The sequence below is a fragment of the Salvelinus sp. IW2-2015 genome, linkage group LG30 (assembly GCF_002910315.2).
Source record: "Salvelinus sp. IW2-2015 linkage group LG30, ASM291031v2, whole genome shotgun sequence".
Lineage (NCBI taxonomy): Eukaryota > Metazoa > Chordata > Actinopteri > Salmoniformes > Salmonidae > Salvelinus > Salvelinus sp. IW2-2015.
This window is the reverse complement of record NC_036869.1, coordinates 3,344,591-3,368,736: the sequence shown is the minus strand read 5'-3', so window position 1 is coordinate 3,368,736 and position 24,146 is coordinate 3,344,591. Positions and strand designations below refer to the sequence as shown.

At 43.2% G+C, this 24,146-nt stretch overlaps 1 protein-coding gene across 1 annotated transcript in view; it reads right to left on the bottom strand.

Annotated features, from left to right (window-relative positions):
- The window catches only part of LOC111954779 (gamma-aminobutyric acid type B receptor subunit 2-like), an 87,505-nt gene that overhangs the window by 55,751 nt on the left and 7,608 nt on the right, over nucleotides 1–24,146 (bottom strand). Inside the window, exon 2 of the mRNA XM_070436002.1 lies at nucleotides 9,222–9,392. Within this exon, the coding sequence (XP_070292103.1) occupies nucleotides 9,222–9,392 (171 nt within the window). The remainder of the gene's footprint in view (nucleotides 1–9,221; nucleotides 9,393–24,146) is intronic.

Sequence of the window (24,146 nt, the reverse complement as noted above, 5' to 3'; positions counted from 1 at the left end):
CAGTAATCGAAGAGCCCCCTCAGCCCCTGCTGCTCGTCATCCTATTTTCCAACTTAATTGTGAGAAATAAGAACAATCCGAAATTTATTTTTATAACTGTCCAAAGCTAACTAAAAAGACATTCCCTAAATGAGGATGGCTTTCTCTTTCAGCAGTATACATCATGAACTTCTTTGAGGAAACGATCATGATCATTAGAAAGCAAATTACGGACTCCTCTTTTAAATCTGGTATTCCTCAAAGCTCAGGCTGTCCTGAGGTCTGCACAACTCTGCCAGGACCTAGGATCAAAGAGAACAATTAAGTGTTTTAGTACTATATCTCTTACACAATGATGAAATAATCATGGCTCTAAACCTTCAAGCTGCATACTGGACCTCTTTCAACTAAACTACTGAAAGCTGCTTTCCTGTGCTTGGCCCTCCTAGTTAAACATAATAAACGGCTCTCTATCACCGGATGTGTACCAAACTCACTAAAAGTGGCAGTAATAAAGCCTCTCTTAAAAAAGCCAAACCTTGACCAGAAAATATAAAAACTATCGGCCTATATCGAATCTTCCATTCTCTCAAAAAAATGGAAAAAGCTGTTGCGCAGCACTCACTGCCTTCTGAAGACACAAACAATGTATACGCGAAATGCTTCAGTCTGGTTTTAGACCCCATCATAGCACTGAGACTGCACTTGTGAAGGTGGTAAATTACCTTTTAATGGCGTCAGACCGAGGGCTCTGCACTGTCCTCTGTGCTCCTAGACCTTAGTGCTGCCTTTGATACCATCGATCACCACATCTTTTGGAGAGATGGAAACCAAATTGGTCTACACGGACAAGTTCTGGCCTGGTTTTAGATCTTATCTGTCGGAAAGAGATCAGTTAGTCTCTGTGAAATGGTTTGTCCTCTGACAAATCAAACTGTAACATTTCGGTGTTCTCAAGATCCGTTTTAGGACACTATGTTTTCACTATATATTTTACCTCTTGGGGATGTCATTCGAAAACATAATGTTAACTTTCCACTGCTCGTTGCGTATGAAACACAGCTGTACATTTCAATGAAACATGGTGAAGCCCCAAAATTGCCTCGCTAGAAACCTGTGTTTCAGACATAAGGAAGTGGATGGCTGCAAACTTTCTACTTTTAAACTCGGACAAAACAGAGATGCTTGTTCAGTTCCAAGCAACAAAGAGATGTTCTGTTGAATCTGACAATTAATCTTAATTAAGTCGTCTCAAATAAAATGTGAAGGACCTCGGCGTTACTCTGGACCTGATCTCTCTTTTGACGAACATATCAAGACTGTTTCAAGGACAGCTTTTTCCATCTACATAACATTGCAAAAATCTGAAACTTTCTGTCCAAAAATGATGCAGAAAGATTAATCCATGCTTTTGTTACTTCTATGGTTAGACTACTGCAATGCTCTACTTTCCGGCTACCCGGATAAAGCACTAAATAAATACGGCTGCTAGAATCCTGACTAGAAAACAAAAAATGTTGATCATATTACTCCAGTGCTGGCCTCCCACACTGGCTTCCTGTTAAGGCAAGGCTGATTTCAAGGTTTTACTGCTAACCTACAAAGCATTACATGGGCTTGCTCCTACCTATCTCCTGATTTGTTCCTGCCGTACATACCTACACGTGCGCTACGGTCACAAGACGCAGGCCTCCTAATTGTCCCTAGAATTTCTAAGCAAACAGCTGGAGGCAGGGCTTTCTCCTATAGAGCTCCATTTTTATGGAATGGTCTGCCTACCCATGTGAGAGACGCAGACTCGGTCTCAACTTTTAAGTCTTTACTGAAGACTCATCTCTCAGTGGGTCATATGATTGAGTGTAGTCTGGCCCAGGAGTGTGAAGGGTGAACGGAAAGGCTCTGGACAACGAACCGCCCTTGCTGTCTCTGCCTGGCCGGTTCCCCTCTCTCCACTGGGATTCTCTGCCTCTAACCCTATTACAGGGGCTCAGTCACTGGCTTACTGGTGCTCTTTCATGCCGTCCCTAGAGTGGTGCGTCACTTGAGTGGGTTGAGTCACTGACGTGATCTTCTGTCTGGGTTGGCGCCCCCCCCCCCCCCTTGGGTTTGCCGTGGCGGAGATCTTTGTGGCTATACTCGGCCTGTCTCAGGATGGTAAGTTGTGGTTGAAGATATCCCTCTAGTGTGTGTGGGGCTGTGCTTTGGCAAAGTGGTGGGTTATATCCTTCCGTTTGGCCCTGTCCGGCGGGTATCATCGGATGGGCCACAGTGTCTCCTGACCCCTCCTGTCTCAGCCTCCAGTGTTTATGGCTGCAGTAGTTTGTGTCGGGGGCTAGGGTCAGTTTGTTATATCTGGAGTACTTATCCTGTCTTATCCGGTGACCTGTGTGAGTTTAAGTATGCTCTCTCTAATTCTCTCTTTCTCTTTATTTTCTCTCTTCTCTCTGAGGACCTGAGCCCTAGGACCATGCCTCAGACGACCTGGCATGATGACTCCTTGCTGTCCCAGTCCACCTGCCGTGCTGCTGCTCCAGTTTCAACTGTTCTGCCTGCGGCTATGGAACCCTGACCTGTTCACCGGACGTGCTACCTGTCCCAGACCTGCTGTTTTCAACTCTCTAGAAACAGCAGGAGCGGTAGAGTACTCTTAATGATCGGCTATGAAAAAGCCAACTGACATTTACTCCTGAGGTGCTGACTTGCTGCACCCTCGACAACTACTTGATTATTATTATTTGACCATGCTGGTCATTTATGACATTTTAACATCTTGGCCATGTTCTGTTATAATCTCCACCCGGCACAGCCAGAAGAGGACTGGCCACCCCTCATATCCTGGTTCCTCTCTAGGTTTCTTCCTAGGTTTTGGCCTTTCTAGGGAGTTTTTCCTAGCCAGCGTGCTTCTACACCTGCATTGCTTGCTGTTTGGGGTATTAGGCTGGGTTTCTGTACAGCACTTTGAGATATCAGCTGATGTAAGAAGGGCTATATAAATACATTTGATTTGATTTGATTCTGTGAGATGGGTGTGGATGCGTGTGCCAGTTCTGTGAAATAGGTGTTGATGTGTGTACTAGTTCTGTGAGATGGGTGTGGATGCGTGTGCCAGTTCTGTGAAATAGGTGTTGATGTGTGTACCAGTCCTGTGAGATGGGTGTTGGGGCCTGAAACCTGCATTCAGAGACCATGCATGTTGAGTCAGATGGGATAATGCAACTCATCTTTCCCACAAGGACTTTATCACAAACTGGGAAAGGAAGTAATTTGTGTTGAGTGATAATGTTAAAACGCCACTTTCAAAAATGTAATTTATTTTTAGAAGGACTTAAAAGGACGCACCAGATGGAATAACATTACAGGGAATATATAAATAGTAATATCCTCTGTAAGTAATGAAAAGCAACCCTTTAAAGAAGCTGTTCTCTACCCTCTGGGTCCATGTTGAAGTTGCATCAGGAGTAACCACTTTCGGCACAATCCTATCTTTCATGTCTCTATGATATACACTATATATACAAAAGTATGTGGACTCCCCTTCAAATTAGTGGATTTGGCTATTTCAGCCACACCTGTTGCTGACAGAGGTATACAATCAAGCACACAGCCATGTAATCTCCATAGTCAAACATTGGCAGTAGAATAGTCTTACTGAAGAGCTTAGTGACTTTCAACGTGGCACCGTCATAGGATGCTACATTTCCAACTAGTCAAATCGTACATTTCTGCCCTGCTAGAGCTGCCCCGGTCAACTGTAAGTGCTGTTATTGTGAAGTGGAAAGGTTTAGGAGCAACAACGGCTCAGAGCAAAGTGGTAGGACACACAAGCTCACAGAACGGGACCGCAATTCTGAAGAGCGTAGCCCTTAAAAATCCTCTGTCCTCAGTTGCAACACTCACTACAGAGTTCCGAACTGCATCTGACAGCACAACGTCAGCACAATAACTGTTCATCGGGAGCTTCATGGGTTTCCATGGCAGAGCAGCCGCACACAAGCCTAAGATCACCACGCGCAATGCCAAGCGTTGGCTGGAGTAAAGCTCGGCCTCTGGAGCAGTGGAAACGTGTTCTCTGGAGTAATGAATCTTGGTTCACCATCTGGCAGTCCGACGGACAAATCTGGGTTTGGCAGATGTCAGGAGAATGCTACCTGCCTCAATGCATAGTGCCAACTGTAAAGTTTGGTGGAGGAGGAATAATGGTCTGGGGCTGTTTTTCATGGTCCCTTAGTTTCGGTGAAGAGAAATATTAACACTACAGCATACAAACAATCCAAGATGGCGTAGCAGTGCAGACGTGGTTTGTCGTCCTCTCGTTTACTTTTTGCATTTTTCGTCTTTTTTGTATATATTTAAATTTATTTTCAATCTCTTTTCCATTTTTAAATTAAATATACCTTCCGGTAACCCGCCTCACCCAATGTGATACGGATCCGCTATTTTGTTTAGACCTTATAGCCAGAACCTCCATCAGTAGCTAACTATCAGAAGCTAACCAGCTAATTAGCTACTAGCTATTTAGTCATTGTTAGCCACTGCTAGCGGCCCTTACCTTCTGCACAGACACCAGACATTTTTTTTTGTTGCCTGGATAATACTTGCCAGCCTGCCTGTATCGGATTGTTTTCCCCACTACAACGTCGGATTCCTGCCGTAAACCCTGGACCATTACTCCTGATCATCACAGCTAGCTAGCTGCCACCAAGTGACCCAGCCCCGAAGCTAGCCCTGAGCCAGGCCCACCTCCCGGCCTACTCTGTGATCACTCGGCTACTCAGCCGATGCCTCCAGGAATCTACCCCCAACACGGCTAGAATCTAATACTCCACCGGATCCTTGCCGTAAGCTCTGGACCTTTGCATCGGATCATCGCTGCTAGCTAGCTACCATCAAGTGGCTATAGTGACTAACGCCCCTGCCCCGAAGCAAGCACCAGTTATTCGCGAGCCAGGCGCATCTCCCAGCTAACAAACAAAATTACTACAACTACAATACCTCTTTCGCCACCTGGCCCGGACCCTATGTCGACATGGCGCCCCGCCGTACCACCACGACCGGTCCGCCGACGTAACTCCATCCGCTGTGCCCTCAACCGGCCTTTGCCGGACGTCGGAGCAGACGCTTCTACTTACCCCGGCCTGCTAACTTTAAACACTGTGTCTCCTGCGTGCAAGCGTAGTAACGACTACCTAGAGGCTTCCCTGTTTCATCTATTGCTGTACACTGGACCCTATGATCACTTGGCTACATAGCTGATGCCTGCTGGACTGTTCATTTATCACGGTACTCCAATTTGTTTACCTTTGTTTATCTGACGGCCCCTGCCTCGAACTCAGGCCCTGTGTGTAGTTAACTGACCCTCTCTGCCCATTCATCGCCATTTTACCTGTTGTTGTTGTCTTAGCTGATTAGCTGTTGTTGTCTCACCCGTTATTGTCTTAGCTAGCTCTCCCAATCAACACCTGTGATTGCTTTATGCCTTGCTTTATGTGTCTCTCAAATGTCAATATGCCTTGTACACTGTTGTTTAGGATAGTTATCATTGTTTTAGTTTACTGCGGAGCCCCTAGTCATACTCAACATGCCTCAGATACCTCCTTTGTCCCACCTCCCACACATGCGGTGACCTCACCCAGCATAACTAGCCCGTCCAGAGATGCAACCTCTCTTATCATCACTCGGTGACTGGGCTTACCTCCACTGTACCCGTACCCCACCATACCCCTTTCTGTACATTATGCCCTGAATCTATTCTACCGCACCCAGAAATCTGCTCCTTTTATTCTCTGTCCCCAACGCTCTAGACAGACAGTTTTGATAGCCTTCAGCTGTACCCTCATCCTACTCCTACTCCTCCTCTGTTCCTCGGGTGATGTGGAGGTTAACCCAGGCCCTGCGTGTCCCCAGGCACTCTCATTTGTTGACTTCTATAACCGTAAAAGCCTTGGTTTCATGCATGTTAACATCAGAAGCCTCCTCCCTAAGTTTGTTTCACTCACTGCTTTAGCACACTCCGCCAACCCTGATGTCCTAGCCGTGTCTGAATCCTGGCTTAGGAAGGCCACCAAAAATTCTGAGATTTCCATACCCAACTACAACATTTTCCGTCAAGATAGAACTGCCAAAGGGGGAGGAGTTGCAATCTGCTCCAGAGATAGCCTGCAGAGTTCTGTCATACTTTCCAGGTCTATACCCAAACAGTTTGAGCTTCTAATTAAAACAATTTATCTCCCCAGAAATAAGTCTCTCAATGTTGCCGCCTGTTATAGACCCCCCTCAGCTCCCAGCTGTGCCCTGGAAACCATATGTGAATTGATTTTCCCCCCCCCCCCCCCCCATCTATCTTCAGAGTTCGTTCTGTTAGGTGACCTAAACTGGGATATGCTTAACACCCCGGCAGTCCTACAATCTAAGCTAGATGCCCTCAATCTCACACAAATTATCAAGGAACCCACCAGGTACAACCCTAAATCTGTAAACATGGGCACCCTCATAGATATTATCCTGACCAACTTGCCCTCCAAATACACCTCTGCTCTTTTCAATCAGGATCTCAGCGATCACTGCCTCATTGCCTGCATCAGCTATGGGTCCACGGTCAAACGACCACCCCTCATCACTGTCAAACGCTCCCTAAAACACTTCTGCGAGCAGGCCTTTCTAATCGACCTGGCCCGGGTATCCTGGAAGGATATTGATCTCATCCCGTCAGTAGAGGATGCCTGGTCGTTCTTTAAAAGAAATTTCCTCACCATCTTAAATAAGCATGCCCCTTTCAAAAAATGTAGGACTAAGAACAGATATAGCCCTTGGTTCACTCCAGACCTGACGGCCCTCGACCAGCACAAAAACATCCTGTGGCGGACTACACTAGCAACGAATAGTCCCTGCGATATTCAACTTTTCAGGGAAGTCAGGAACCAATATAAGCAGTCAGTCAGGAAAGCAAAGGCTAGCTTTTTCAAACAGAAATTTGTATCCTGTAGCTCTAACTCCAAAAAGTTTTGGGACACTGTAAAGTCCATGGAGAATAAGAGTACCTCCTCCCAGCTGCCCACTGCACTGAGGCTAGGTAACACAGTCACCAACAATAAATCCACGATAATCGAGAATTTCAATAAGCATTTCTCTACGGCTGGCCATGCTTTCCTCCTGGCTACCCCAACCCTGGGCAACAGTTCCGCAACCCCCGCAGCTACTTGCCCAAGCCTCCCCAGCTTTGCCTTCATCCAAATCCAGATAGCAGATGTTCTGAAAAAGCTGCAAAACCTGGACCAGTACAATTCACCTGGGCCAGAAAATCTGGACCCTCTCTTTCTAAAATTATCCGCCGCCATTATTGCAACCCCTATTACCAGTCTGTTCAACCTCTCTTTCGTATCGTCCAAGATTCTAAAGATTGGAAAGCTGCCGCCAGCGGTCATCCCCCTCTTCCTAGGGGGTGACACTCTAGACCCGAACTGTTATAGACCTATATCCATCCTGCCCTGCCTTTCTAAAGTCTTCGAAAGCCAAGTTAATAAATAGATCACTGACCATTTCGAATCCCACCGCACCTTCTCCGCTGTGCAATCAGGTTTTCGAGCTGGTCACGGGTGCACCTTAGCCACGCTCAAGATAATAAACTATATCATAACCGCCATTGATTAAAAAAACAATACTGTGCAGCCATATTCATTGACCTGGCCAAGGCTTTCGAATCTGTCAATCACCGTATTCTTATCGGCAGACTCAACAGCCTTGGTTCCTCAAATGACTGCCTCGCCTGGTTCACCAACTACTTCAGCTACTACTAGCTCCAACTACTACTTCAGACAGAGTTCAGTATGTCAAATCAGAGGGCCTGTTGTCTGGACCTCTGGCAGTCTCTATGGGGGTACCACAGGGTTCAATTCTCGGGCTGACTCTTTTCTCTGAATGTATATACGATGTCGCTCTTACTGCGGGTGATTCCCTGATCCACCTCTACGCAGACGACACCATTCTGTATACCTCTGGCCCTTCTTTGGACACTGTGTTAACTAACCTCTAACCGAGCTTCAATGCCATACAACACTCCTTCCGTGGCCTCCAACTGCTCTTAAACGCTAGTAAAACCAAATGCATGCTTTTCAACCATTCGCTGCCCGCACCCGCCCGCCCGACTAGCATCACTACTCTGGACGGTTCTGACTTAGAATATGTGGAAAACTACAAATACCTAGGTGTCTGGTTAGACTGTAAACTCTCCTCCCAGACTCACATTAAACATCTCCAATCCAAAATTAAATCTAGAATCGGTTTCGTATTTCGCAACAAAGCCTCTTTCACTCACGCCGCCAAACATACCCTCGTAAAACTGACTATCCTATCAATCCTCGACTTCGGCGATGTCATTTACAAAATAGCTTCCAATACTCTACTCAGCAAACTGGATGCAGTCTATCACAGTGCCATCCGTTTTGTCACCAAAGCCCCTTATACCACCCACCACTGCGACCTGTATGCTCTAGTCAGCTGGCCCTCACTATATATTCATCGCCAGCCCCACTGGCTTCAGGTTTATCTATAAGTCTATGCTAGGTAAATCTCTGCCTAATCTCAGGATACTGGTCACGATAACAACACCCACCCGTAGCACGCGCTCCAGCAGGTATATCTCACTGGTCCACCCCCAAGCCAACACCTCTTTGGCCGCCTTTCCTTCCAGTTCTCTGCTGCCAATGACTGGAACGAATTGCAAAATTTCCCTCACTAACTTTAAACATCAGCTATCTGAGCAGGTGTGATGGTTTGTTGAGATGGGTGTGGAAGAACTTGACTGGCCTGCACAGAGCCCTGACCTCAACCCCATCGAACACCTTTGGGATGAATTGGAACGTCAACTACGAGCCAGGCCTAATCGCCCAACATCAGTGCCCGACCTCACTAATGCGCTTGTGGTTAAATGGAAGCAAGTCCCCGCAGCAATGTTCCAACATCTAGTGGAAAGCCTTCCCAGAAGAGTGGCGGCTGTTATAGCAGCAAAGGGGGGACCAACTCCATATTAATGCCCATAATTTTGGAATGAGATGTTCCACAAGCAGGTGTCCACATACCAATGGTCATGTAGTGTATATCATAATATCACGATATCGCCACAATATATCATTGTATCATGAGATCTCTACAATATACTGTATCATATTATCTCAAAGAAAATCTTAATATCAATCAATCAATTACTCAATCAATCATAATATAGTCATAATATATTCGTCCCTCACCTCTGAGAACCTCTGGACATCCTGTGTGAGGGTCCCCACACGGCTCCAATTGTAGAAGTTGAGGAACTTGACCACGGCTGGGTTCACTGCGTTGTCCGACGGAACCGTCCGGAAGAAGTTGGGGTACTTCTTCTTGTCGGCCAGAACAGGGGTTGTTGCCGCAAAGGAGAGCTGGAAAGAAAAGGAAAGGTACAGAATAGTACATTTCTGACCAATAAACGTTGGCTACATTCAGACTGATCCTGGTGTTCTGAAAGTAGGAGTTCAAGCCCAGAGATCTGAGCTTTAGACAGAGGCCTTAAATCACCATCTGAGATCTGAGCTTTAGACAGAGGCCTTAAATCACCATATGAGATCTGAGCTTTAGACAGAGGCCTTAAATCACCATCTGAGATCTGAGCTTTAGACAGAGGCCTTAAATCACTATCTGAGATCTGAGCTTTAGACAGAGGCCTTCGATCGCCATCTGAGGGATTAAGCCATGGCAACTAGGGCAGTCTCAGTGTGTCAGTCGCACGCACGGACGCATGCACGCACACGCACGCCAGATACATACACACACGCCGGGAGGACAGACACACACACACACTCTCTATCTAGTCTGGGAGTCCATCTAGTCTGAACAAATTAACACTCTCACACGTCTGTGGAAACATCAGGGAAGCTCACACCTTCAGAGTGCCCACAGTAACAGGAGCTGTAATTGTTTGGTGGGAGTGACAGCTGGGATGGACGACATTAACTGACTGACTGACTGACTGACGTGTGTGTTTGTGTTTGTGTTTGTTTGTTTGTGTATTCATGAAAGATTCTGAGACTAAGGTCAAGTTAAAAGTATTCCTCTCTAACAATCGTTTACATGGGTTCTGTTTGGTTCCGTTTCCATTCATTTTCTTTGCACAGAAAAGTTGATACAAATTTGCTGTGTCATTTTTAAATACACCTCGCATATTCAGTTCAAATACTGCACCATAAGCAGGTTTAAATTAATTCAGGTTCCCCCAAAAATTGCTGAACTTTAAAAGAGATACCTTTTTCAGGAAATTACTGCTTTCAAGATTTCAAACAGCAAGGACTGCATTTTATGTAGCAAGCACTAGCTCTGAATACAACACACTAGGCTACTTTCGTCTGTGGAAACATATTCTGAAGTCATGTTTTTCCAGGTACAAGTTGAAAACCAAATCATTGAGTGAACATGGAGACATTCACTGCTATGGAATGTACAACATTTTCACACATCAATGTGTCCTCTCCCTTTGACCAACAGTAGGCCTACAGTATCTTCCACAGTATCTGTCCCTACACTACTCTGGAAGTGGAAGGTTCTTTGGCTCTGCTAGTGGGAGGGAGACGAGAGAGAGAGAAACAATTGTCTGTCTGTCTGTCTGTCTGTCTGTCTGTCTGTCTGTCTGTCTGTCTGTCTGTCTGTCTGTCTGTCTGTCTGTCTGTCTGTCTGTCTGTCTGTCTCTGTCTACTGTCTCTGTCTCTGTCTCTGTTCTCTGTCTCTGTCTCTGTCTGTCTCTCTCTCTCTCTCTCTCTCTCTCTCTCTCTGTCTCTGTCCTCTGTCTCTGTCTCTGTCTCTGTCTCTGTCTTTCTCTGGTCTCTGTCTCCTGTCTCTAGCGTCTCCCTTCTTCTTGTCTCTCTCTCTCTCTCTCTCTCTCTCTCTCTCTCTCTCTCTACTAACTGACAGCCAGCAAACACGAGATGAGAATGACAAAGATACCACCGCACTGTCTCATGTATACTGAAAAAGTAGCGAGCTCTTGACAAAGACATCATTGCAAAGTTAAAACTAGAATTTGGAAAGGTTCACCTTACGTAAATGTTCACCTTACAGTTTGACAAAGAATATTGTGTAGTTGTTTTAAAGGCTTTGTGAAGCCATATACATGAGGGGCGACAGTAAAGTGTTAACAATCATATCGCAGAAAGATAACGTTGAATGGGAGACTTTGGCTTTGCAGAAATTTAGCCTAGTCCTGCCAAATCCGGAATGGTTGCCTCGGTTCCATTAGCATGTTTCGCTAGCTGAGAGAAGAAAACTCGTTGCACTCCAATTTCAATGTGTCCAATCTCTCATTAAATGAATGACTGATATGAATCAACGCAGGGTTAATTACTGAGCAGAAAGAAATTAAGCAGACACACTGATTCATGATAGCGATCAAAAGGAGGATATTATCGTTCTGATTGAGGCTAGGGGTGTGTGTGTGTGATTGTGTGCATATTTCTTGGAAGCAGGTTTAAGATTAGAGAAGCTAGTCATAGCACCTCCACTCTGGGGAGCTTTGCCGTGATCTTCAAAAGCCAGTCAAGACCAGTCAAGAATAATCTTATTACTATTTTCAAACATGTATTCTTGTATTATCTCAACTCATATTGATGTCATACAGTATGTACAGTTAGTATATCATTTTGTGGGGAATGTGGTTAATACATTTGATTAATATAGCTTTCATGTTAATTATTTTCTCTACACTGAGAATACATTTCACCATGTACTCCTTATAGTAAACCTCATAACTGGAGATTGATAGAATCCATATGTTGAACCGATGTCAGTCAAACATTTACCAACAACATTCAGCAAATCTACAGCAAACCTCCACCGGCCCATCATGCCTCAGTATTATCCACTCTCTAGAACCCATTTCCTTTGGGCGCCCTGTTGTTTCCCAAACCATCAGTTGAGGACCCTGGAACAACACACGGATTACAAGCGTCAATTAAGGAGAGAGGAGACCCTTTATTTCAGTACCAGTGCTAAATCCAAAATCACCCACCAGTCTTAAAAGGGCTTTACTGGGTCTTTCCGCTGTAGTTTTAATCTCCGTTTAGCTACGGCTGTTTTCTACACCCACACCGGGAGAAGCTCCCATAGGTCTCCAATGAGAACCAGTGATTTTTTGCCCAAACACATTGATTGGGTTGAAGCCTCCTGTGATAGCCCGGGGAGAAAGGGGAAAGGGGGGTCAGGAGAGTTGCTGTGGTAATTATATACCTTGGGTAAACTACAGGAAAATCAGATACAAAACTATAAGCGCTTGATTGGAACCCACATATGGGTATAACACAGTGGTGGGCAGTCAGGGCCAGCAAGGCCTTCTCTGCTGGCCTAAACATCATCAGAATATAAAAAATTTTCAAATATATTTTCCCACAGATATGTATTAAATTATTCCCCAGAGTAAGAGTTATACTCTTCATTTCATAGCTTTCCTCTTGGTTGCACTGCTTCCAGCCCCAGGTTGAGATTTGGAGGGCTGGTCTTTATGTTAGATCTTTATCCAATCATATTCAGCCATCATGTGTTGCCAGGGGTCTAAAATCTGCCCTCAGGCCTTCAGAATCAACAGTACGGGCGCTTGTAGCTTATATTGAATGGAAATGAACATTTTGTGTCAACCAATCAGCTTTAGAGTTGGCTATTGTACCCCTGCTGGCTGGCTCCAGTGTTACACAGGAGCCAGCTAGCAGGCGTAGTGCGTGCACGTCTTTTGATTGGATTACCAGTATTGAGAGGCAGGTCCTATGGGCAGGTCTGTGCAGATCTAGGAAACTGAATTTGATAAACGAATTAATTCGCGTACTACTAAGCTGTTTTTTCAACCCACAATGGCGGAAGGAGGAGAAGATATCGATTTGGTCGAGGATATAATTATAACGCCATTCTCAAGACGAACTTTTCAAGAAAAGTTAGACATTGTAAGGAGAGGTCGCCCGACGCCGACGCTAAAAAAGCCTGTCACAGGCGGGAAAGGGGTTCCAACTACGAGCGCTATCAATGGCTCACAGGCTCCGAGAAGCACTGCAAACTGTACTGCTGGGAATGCCTATTATTTGCAAGTGATCATTTGTGTTTGGAGCCACACTGGCTTTGCAAACTTGAGTTGTCTAACCAAGGCAGCAACGAGACACCAAAGTACGGCTGGGCACTTACAAGCAATGGTGCTTTTGAAAACTTTTGGGACACCGGAGTGGATCTACAGCTCAACGAACAAGCGCGCAGGGCAACGAGCTGCACAATGAAAAGGTGAAGGGAAATATTGAAAAGACTCATTGATTGTGTCATGTTTTTGGGTAAACACTGTTTACCCAAAAATGTCAATTTGTCAATTTCAAGTGACGCAACGCCTGGTTATCTGCGTTTCTGTCTAAATGTATAGTGGTCTAGAGCCATGGCATCATAATGATGGTAATAAGAGGTGGATTAATTTGTGGGACTGTGTAGTACTCCACTGAAGGCCCAGGCCCCAGGCCCACGGCACGCCACTGGTATAACATAGTATGATCACAGAATGACTGTAAAACACCTATTACTATTACTACTACTACTACTACTACAACCACTTCTGCTAGCACTACCAATACTATTACCACTACTACTACTACTACTACTACAACCACTACTGCTAGCACTACCACTACTTTACCACTACTACTACTACTACTACTACTACTAGTACTACTATTACTACTACTAGTAGTACTACTACTATTGTTGCTACAACTATTACTGCACTGCTGCTGCTACTGCTACTACTACTACTACTACTATGACGAATATTACTGCTAATACAACTACTACTACTACTACACCACTACTACTACATACTACTATACTACTAGTACTACTACTACCACAACGACGGAAACTATAACTACTACTACTACTACCACTGCTAATACAACTACAACTAAGACTACTACTACAACTATTACTACTGCTACTGCTGCTAGTACTACTACTACTGCTGCTACTACTACTACTACTACTACTACTACTGCTGCTGGTGCTCTATGCTGCTACTACTACTACTATAATGCTGCTACTACACTACTACTACTTCTGCTGCTGCTGCTACTACTACTAGCACTAGTAATGCTGCTCTGCTGCCTGCTGCTGCTGCGCTACTGCTACTGCTACTGCTACTACTACACTACTACTTCTTCTATTACTACTACTACCGCTAATACAAATACAGTTGAAGTCAGAAGTTTACATACACCTTAGCCAAATACATTTAAACTCAGTTTTTCACAATTCCTGACATTTAACCACGTAAAAATTCCCTGTCTTAGGTCAGTTAGATCACCACTTTATTTTAAGAATGTGAAATGTCAGAATAATAGCAGAGAGAATGATTTATTTCAGATATTATTTATTTCATCACATTCCCAGTGGGTCAGAAGTTTACAACACTCAATTAGTATTTGGTAGCATTGCCTTTAAATCGTTAACTGGTCAAATATTTTGGGTAGCCTTCCACAAGATTCTCACAAAAGTTGGGTGAATTTTGTCCCATACCTCCTGACAGAGCTGGTGTAACTGAGTCAGGTTTGTAGGTCTCCTTGCTCGCACACGCTTTTTCAGTTCTGCCCACACAATTCTTTAGGATTGAGGTCAGGCTTTGTGACGGCCACTCCAAACCTTGACTTTGTTGTCCTTAAGCCATTTTGCCACAACTTTGGAAGTATGCTTGGGATCATTGTCCATTGGGAAGACCCATTTGCGACCAAGCTTGAACTTCCTGACTGAGTCTTGAGATGTTGCTTCAATATATCCACATAATTTTCTTTCCTCCCTCATGATGGCATCTATTTTTTGAAGTACACCACTCCCTCCTGCAGCAAAGCACCCCCACAACATGATGCTGCACCCCGTGCTTCACGGTTGGGATGTTGTTCTGGCTTGCAAGCCTCCCCTTTTTCCTCACAACATAACGATGGTCATTATGGCAAGCAGTTCATTTTTGTTTCATCAGACCAGAGGAGATTCCCCAAAAAGTACGATCTTTGTCCCCATGTGCAGTTGCAAACCGTAGTCTGGCTTTTTGATGGCTGTTTTGGAGCAGTGGCTTCTTCCTTGCTGAGCGGCCTTTCAGGTTATGGCGATATAGGACTCGTTTTACTGTGGAATAGATACTTTTGTACCTGTTTCCTCCAGCATCTTCACAAGGTCCTTTGCTGTTGTTCTGGGATTGATTTGCACTTTTCGCACCAAAGTACGTTCATCTCTAGGAGACCGAAAGCGTCTCCTTCCTGACGGCTGCGTGGTCCCATGGTGTTTATACTTGCGTACTATTGTTTGTACAGATGAACGTGGTACCTTCAGGCGTTTGGAAATTGTTACCAAGGATGAGCCATACTTGTAGAGGTCTATAATTTTTTTTCTGAGGTCTTGGCTGATTTCTTTTGATTTTCCCATGATGTCAAGCAAAGAGGCACTGAGTTTGAAGGTAGGCCTTGAAATACATCCACAGGTACACCTCCAATTGACTCAAATTATGTCAATTAGCCTATCAGAAGCTTCTAAAGCCATGACATAATTTTCTGGAATTTTCCAAGCTGTGTAACGGCACAGTCAACTTAGTGTTTGTAAACTTCTGACCCACTGGAATTGTGATACAGTGAATTATAAGTGAAATAATCTGTCTGTAAACAATTGTTGGAAAAATTACTTGTGTCATGCACAAAGTACATGTCCTAACCGACTTGCCAAAACTATCATTTGTTAACAAGAAGTTTGTGGAGTGGTTGAAAAACGAGTTTTAATGACTCCAACCTAACTGTTCTACTACTACTACTACTGCAACTACTACTACTACTTCTACTACTTCTACAGTACTACTACCACTCATACTACCAACTAGTAGAATAAGAGGTGCAGTTAACAAAGACATTAAGTTCATAGTTCTATGGGTTGAATTAAGTTCCACCCTGAGAGCCCATATCAGCCCAGCAGTTAGATTTTTGAAGGGAATTGCCGGTTATTGTTATTTTTCACATTGGTCTTGCACAGAGGTGTGACTCTAGGACCCCAGGTAAATGATCCTGTTTAGATTCAGGGCCAAGTGACTAAGTGGTTATTATAGGTCACTAGCTGAGAAAATCTATTGTTGGATTTGAGGTAACAAGTCAAGGTTGCCTTTCTGTCTCCAAATCAATCTGAAGCTGCCAATGGTGCAGACGGTTTGGTGAGAAAGTCATCATGTGAAATTATCTCAAACACAGCTGACAAAATGGGTCAGTCTTTGACTAAATACAGTAGAGTGTTTTATTCATATGGAAGACTTAAAATAGCGCTATGATATCACATATCTGAGAGTGCTGTCTTACATAACAAGATTTAAAAAGGTCTATTCAAATGTAATGGCCCACTTTGGTGCACACACACACGCAAGATTGACATTCTTTACAAGCCACCATAATGGAGCTGCAGGTAGCCCTCCTTTCCATCAACTCCTAGTAATCCTATAAGCCTACACCCCCCCCCCCCCCCACAACAACACACACACACACACACACACCCACACACATCACACACACACACACAGCTCAGCAGTGTAGATAGACAGGGCCACATGGACAACCTGTGTTCTCCACTCTCCTCTCCATCAGGCTCCCAGTGCAATGTTAATTAAAGCTGTAGAGATTGGGCCTCTGTCTGAGACTCCCCACCCACTGCAAGGTCAACTGGGGCTTTGGTAATGAGGCTATGTCCAAATGGTTTCCTATTACTTAATGTAGTAGCCTACTTTTGACGCAGGGGCCATAGGGAATAGGGTGCCATTGGACACTCTACGTTGGGATTTTAGAACACGGTGTATTCAGAAATGATGTATTTGAGAATATCTGTGTGAATATTAGTGATAGAATTGCTGGGGAAATCTATTGAGAGCGATTATAAAATACAATGTGTAGGTTTGAGAGAATATAAAGCCTGTTTGCTTTTGTCTGTCGTCATTTTGAATTATTACACAGTTGAATCAAGTGATGTGGATATAAGCAGAAATGACAGAGAGAAGAGAAAAAATGAAAATATGAAAGCATATAGAGAGAAGTTGAATATATGAAAAAGCAGAGAAAGAGAGAAAGAGAGCAATAGTAGAAAGAAAGAGATAACAGAGAGAGATGATAAATGGTCCATTCTCATTTCAGAGGCATGCCTTCTCACTGAATGAGGTCTGCCGTATCAGATTATTTGACACTTGACTGATCAGGTTAATGGAGCTTTGTCTCTGTGATAGGTTTAGAGGCTGTCTCTGTGATCAGGTAATGGGCCTGTCTCTGTGCTAGGTAATTAGGGGCTGTCTCTGTGATCAGGTCTAGGAGGTGTCTCTGTGATCAGGTAATAGGGGCGTCTCTGTGATAGGCATAGGAGCTGTCTCTGTGATCAGGGATAGGAGTGTCTCTGTGATCAGGTATGTAGCTGTCTTGTGATCAAGGTATATGTAGTGTTTGTGATCAGGTATAGGGGCTGTTTGTGATAGGTAATATGGAGCTGTCTCTGTGATCAGGTATATGGAAAGTGTCTTGTGATCAGGTAATAGGGGCTGTTCTGTGATCAGGTATAGGAGCTGTCTCTGTGATCAGGTAATAGGGGCTGTCTCTGTGATCAGGTATAGGAGCTGTCTCTGTGATCAGGTATAGCAGCTGTCTCTGTGATCAGGTATAGGGAGTCAATAGATAAAGTCTCTAAGCCAATTGCACTGACTGAAGCCTGGCAGGGCCAGGTATTGACAATGTTGCAGACTGTCTTCTTAGACTTAGGGTAAAGGTGTGTTATTGACTGTACGTTTGTTTATCCCATGTGTAACTCTGTGTTGTTGTTTGTGTCGCACTGCTTTGCTGTATCTTGGCCAGGTCGCAGTTGTAAATGAGAACTTGTTCTCAACTGGCCTACCTGGTTAAATAAAGTTGAAATATATATATATATTTTTTTTAAAGGGACAGTTTTGACTAACAATGATCTTACCAAGTCAAGTGTCTCTTTGAGGAGGTAGAGAGCTAATTGCCTTGTATAAGGTGAGATAAAGGCTATTATTCTATCTGACATTAATGCTAAGATCGGTGTAATGTCCATAGAAACAACTAGATAAGGCATATGAATAACTTGTCTCTGCGGGGTTACTGTATAATCGTAGTTTACAGTAGAGAAGAATAGTTTGCAACCTGTAAAAAGTTAAATTGATCCCACATGAATTAAAGGCGATGGACTCAGTAACCTTTGCCAATACAAGCAGTTAATAGGGAAGGAGTTTACAGATACAGGAGCCTGTAGCTACCATGGATCAATGCTGAGAGGCGTGATCTGCTAGAGACTGCTCCTGTTACAGAACTGTGTTCCTTCTTTACAGGGTATTTATGTGGGCTTAACACTAGAGCTGCCTGGCCTTTCAGCCTATTAGTGCCTGCTAAAGAACGTTGACAACTTTGCAGGGAGTCCCATTTAGCATATGCATTAAGGTGCATATCAACCCGCAAGGTGCACAATCATAAGCACCAACACTTGATAAATGTGCATGAATAAATTGTAAAGGATGAGTTGCATAAATAAATATTTGTGGAAATATAGAAGATATAAAAACAATACTTATTTGTTTAGATAGAGTCAAGGATATGTTTTGTATAATTCCACAAAGTCCTAGTGAAAAACGTAGGCCGATAGCCTATTTTAGTTCCCCTTACAATAAAAACACTACAGTGGAATACATTTGATCATCTGTACTTGTAAATTTGATTAGTAATAGAGTTATAGTAAGTACTACAGTCTAGTTAAGAGCTTCTTTTTTGTTGTGTATTATTAGGGAACAGGTGTTTCTTTAGAAGAAGAAATTAAAAAGATAATAATAATAATAACATAACCAGCTGGGTGCACAGGTGAAATGATTTGACGTATTCCTAAACAAAATCACAAGTTAATGAACAATTGTAAAGGATGAGTGAGAGCTGTGGTACATAGGGGAGAGGAAGAGCAGGACGCGCTGCTGCCTTGGCTGTTTCCTAGGCTGCATCCTTGGCTGCCTCCTTGGCTGCCTCCTTTGCTGTCTAATTGGCTGCATGCTTGGTGGCAGTAGCTTGTTTCTTGGCGTTCATGTGTTTCTCACGAAGCTCACATGCCAGATCTATGATGAAATCTCTCTTGCTGACTGTCTTGTCAAGGCAGTGCTTGTACAACAAGTGCACGTTGATAGCAGCCATGTCGAGCACGTTGTAGAACACCACAACAGGCCAGCGGAGAGTACTTGTCACGGTCGTCGTACGAACTGGAAATATACTCAGACCAACGAGCAGCGGGATTTGGGTTCCACATGTTTAATAAAGGAAACTCACAAAAACAATAAACAGCAAATGAAACGTGACGCTCAAGCAGTGCTCACAGGCAACTACACACAAACAAGATCCCACCAAAACCAGTGGGGAAATGGCTGCCTAAATATGATCCCCAATCAGAGACAACGATAAACAGCTGCCTCTGATTGGGAACCATACCAGGCCAACATAGAAATAAATGCACTAGATCACCCACCCTAGTCACACCCCGACCTAACCAAAATAGAGAATAAAAAGTCTCTCTATGGTCAGGGCGTGACAGTACTTCCTTTTACAGAGTACAGTCTTGTCATCTGGACATCCACACCAACCTATCGCAGAAAATAAAATTGAACAGAAAAGGTTCAAATTATATAGAATAATAACAATAATATTAACGTAGTACAATGTAATAAAAGAAGATAATATTTGGTGAATGACAGATGGAAAGGCTATGTGTATATGGCGGAGTGTTGTGCTTAATTTGTTCGTTCCCTGTTCAGAGCAGGCTAGTCTTCTTTGCCAGACTCCTGTCTCACCGTAGCCGTTGGGACCACCATCTCAGTTGGCCCTGTTCTGGTATTTCTCCGTCGAGGCTCAGGCATCGGAGACGGATGCTCGACTCAGACAAAGACTCTTCATCAGCAACGTCTCAACGTCGATTTCAAGCTCAATATCCGATCCTCCATCTGACTCCAGCTCATCTAAATTCTGCTGCATTCGTTTGGTCCAGCTTGCCATTGTGAACTACACACGTTGTATGTTGTACTCAGTGTCTGATATGACTCTCTGAGGGGAAATTATATATCCATTTACAGGCTTTCATAATAAAATAATTAGACCGCCAACAATTCTTCATCATCATTATACTATTGTTCTAAATTTAGTCATCCTCTTCACCCTCCTCCTCATCCTCATCATTCAGATCATTCAGGCAATTATCAGTTTCTATCCGGTTACTTTCGCCCATTCATTCATTGACGACATTCATTCAGTGCGGAGAGAGACGCGTTAGAGCCTGGGTACCAACGCCCTTTTGGCCCCTTAAGTTAGTAATAGCTGTTTAAAAAACTACTGAGCAATGTAAAATATACATATTTAGGAAAAGTCAGTGAAGAAGCAGGTCAGGTTCTACTGTTAATGAGGCATGACATGTGGAGTCTAAAGATAAATAGTCACGCAATCATGGTATTATACAGTTCAGTGTGTGTGTGTGTGTGTGTGTGTGTGTGTTCTTGCGCAAGTGCACACACAACCTTTAATATTTTGTAATTGTGTCCAGTTAAAGAACATTAATGATATTTCAGATAAATATACTATTTCTTCAATACTTGGTACTACAACACAGGTTGCTTACCTCCAAACACTGATCAAGACCCTGGATCAAATATTGATTACTCCATAAATTTGGTAGAACCACATAATCAATAACACAGATGGACACAAATAATTTAAAACAAGGTTAAACACTCAAGATGATAGAATCGTCTTCAAACATCACTCTATTCAAAATGTGAATAACCACAAGTCATCATTTTACTGGATCTAAATGTAAAATGTAACATTCCTATTGGCCAGGCATTAGGGAAGCATGAAGCTGCAATGCTTTATGGGATATCGATTGGACATGATTAGTCATACTATCAACAAACTATCTGTTGATAAGCAACTGCTTGCTAAGGTTACAGTTAGGGTTAGGTTTAGAATAAGGGTTAGGGTAAGGGTTAAGTTCAGGGTTAGGATAAGGGTCAAGGTTTCAAGTTTAAAGTTGTATTAGTCATATGTACGGGATACACATGGTATACACAATCCAATGAAATGCTTACTTGCAGGTTCCTTCTCAACAATGCAACAATAATAAGAAATAATAAAATATAATATGAACATAAGGTAAATGGCTCAGTAGAATAGAATAAAGATTTTGGCATAAGTATAGGCATTAGGGTTAGGGTTAACATATAGTGTCACGTTCCTGACCTGTTTTTCTGTTAGTTTTTGTATGTGTTAGTTGGTCAGGACGTGAGTTTGGGTGGGCAGTCTATGTTTTCTGTTTCTATGTTGGTTAATGGGTACCTAATATGGTTCTCAATTAGAGGCAGGTGGTTTTCATCTCCTCTGATTGAGAATCATATTAAGGTAGGTGTTGTCACATTGTTTGTCGTGGGTGGTTGTCTCCTGTGTTAGTGTCTGTCTATGTTGCACCATACGGGACTGTTTCGGTTTGTTTGTTCATTTTGTTTGTTCGGTTTTTATGTAGTCATTTCCCTGTTCGTGCGTTCTTCGTGTTACATGTAAGTTCTTACGTCCAGGTTTGTCTACACTCCTTTTGTTATTTTGTTAGTTAATTCAAGTATAGTTCGTTTTTTGTCTTCGTTGTTTTGTCGTGTCTAATAAATATCATGTCTAAGTATCACGCTGCGTCTTGGTTCAATCCATGCTCCTCCTCTTCGGATGAAGAGGAAGAGGAGAACCGTTACATATAGTTAGTTGAAATGTTACTGATAGGCTGTACATGACACCATCTAGTATGACACCATCCAATATGACACCATCCAATATGTGAGACCATTATTAGATGATACCTGGGACACCATGCAGTATGTGAGACCATTAATGGATGACACCTCAGACACCATGCAGTATGAGACTCTGATTGGATGACAGGTCAGACACACACCATGCAGTATCGGAGGCAGGGCCGTGCACAGACCTTAAGATCATTTAAACCAATATTGCAAGCTCTGATATTGCTAAAATGTGGAATATAAATAGTAAATTGTCTGCCCTACATGCACAAACAAACAGCATTAGGATGTCTTACAGCCTTTTGGGAAAATAGACCTATAAACATACAGATACAATAGGCAGAAATATCAACTATTAATATTTATCACTTCTTGCTAGCTGTTCAATAGACAACTTTGTAAGTAGAATTTGCTATCATCAGTCCTATATGGTCCTGCCTGACATAAATACATACAGTAACATGTTGTGACTAATGTAATAGGCTCTAAGGCAAGTTGGCTCAGACACTGAAAACTGTCATTTTTTTCCAGTCAAAGATTCCTCTGTGAAGTTTATATATTCAGCCCCTGCTCTTGCAATTCCTTAATTAAGGGAGCATATGGATCCAAAATACAATATGGCTGCCACAATATCATTAAATGGTGGTTTAATCACCTGTACATGTACACAATACATTTTTCAGATTTGTGTGTACTTCAACCATGTTAGGAATCCAATATGCCTTCCACAATTACACTCAAACACCTTTATCTGGATATATAAAATGGCAGCAGAACAGACTGCTTTCCATCGCAAAACCAAGCATTCCAAGTCAAGAATGGCAACACCAATCATTCCAAGTCAAGAATGGCAACACCAATCATTCCAAGTCAAGAATCGCAAAACCAAGCATTCCAAGTCAAGAATGGCAACACCAAGCATTCCAAGTCACGATTATCTGAGGATCAATGGGAGGCTCCAACGAAAGGAAAGAGAATCCAACCCTGTATTCTGACACCCTCTCCCTAGCTCTTCCACTGGGCACAGACGTCAGTTCAACATTTACTTTTGATTCAAATTTCGTTGAGTTGTCAACTAACTTGATTTGAACGTGAAATCAACAAAACATTTCACCATGTTATTGGATTTAGGTTAAAAGTAGGTGAAAAAATATGAAATGACCTGTTGCAACTGCGTGGAAACAACGTTGATTCAACCAGTCTGGGATACAACTTTCCCCCATTTTGGTTTAACTTGCACCTCCAGGATTGGGCTCTTAAGACTCCTCCTTATCATTTAGAAGTAAAAACTCCACAACTGGGCATTGGAAAGATCTAAGCGGAGGTCTATTTGTGACAACCGTTTCCCAGACTCTCCTTGACAACCTGACAACCAACCATTCCACTGCTGGAGTATCCCCAGTGTCATTCAGGCTGGGATAACATTCCAGTTAGTCAATAAGTCTCTTTAGCATGCAAGCTGCATCTGTTGGCTGCCTATCCCTAACTGTAGTCATACAGGAAGAATGCCCTTGTCACTGTAGCTTGCCCAGAAGGACCAGTTAGCTGTGCAAGCTTGTCAGGCCCCAGAACTACAACCACCACTGGCTGCTTGTCAGGCCCCAGAACTACAACCACCACTGGCTGCTTGTCAGGCCCCAGAACTACAACCACCACTGGCTACTTTGTTTCTTTACCCTGTTAGGAGACACATGTCCTGGTCAGCTCAAAGACGTTGAATCAATCTTGCACACTTAGTTTTAGTGGGGAAAAGAGGACTGTACATATACACTACCAGAGTAGCTGACTGTTGTATTAAGGTTGCTTTCCTGTAAATGTGTTTTAAGCTGCTGTGTGCTTGTCTTATGAAAGGCTTGTTATTATTGTTGATATGCTGTAAGTGTGCGAATGGGATTAAACCATGAACACACAAGGTTAAAAGAAAAAAGACAGAATAACACAATACAAAATTAGCAAGGGCTACTTACAGTTGAAGTCAGAAGTTTACATACACCTTAGCCAAATACATTTAAACTCAGTTTTTCACAATTCCTAACATTTAATCCTAGTAAAAATGCCCTGTCTTAGGTCAGTTAGGATCACCACTTTATTTTAAGAATGTGAAATGTTAGAATAATAGCAGAGAGAATGATTTATTTCAGAATGTATTTCTTTCATCACATTCCCAGTGGGTCAGAAGTTTACATACACTCAATTAGTATTTGGTAGCATTGCTTTTAAATTGTTTAACTTGGGTCAAAAGATTTGAGTAGCCTTCCACAAGCTTCCCACAATACATTTTGGCCCATTTCTCCTGACAGAG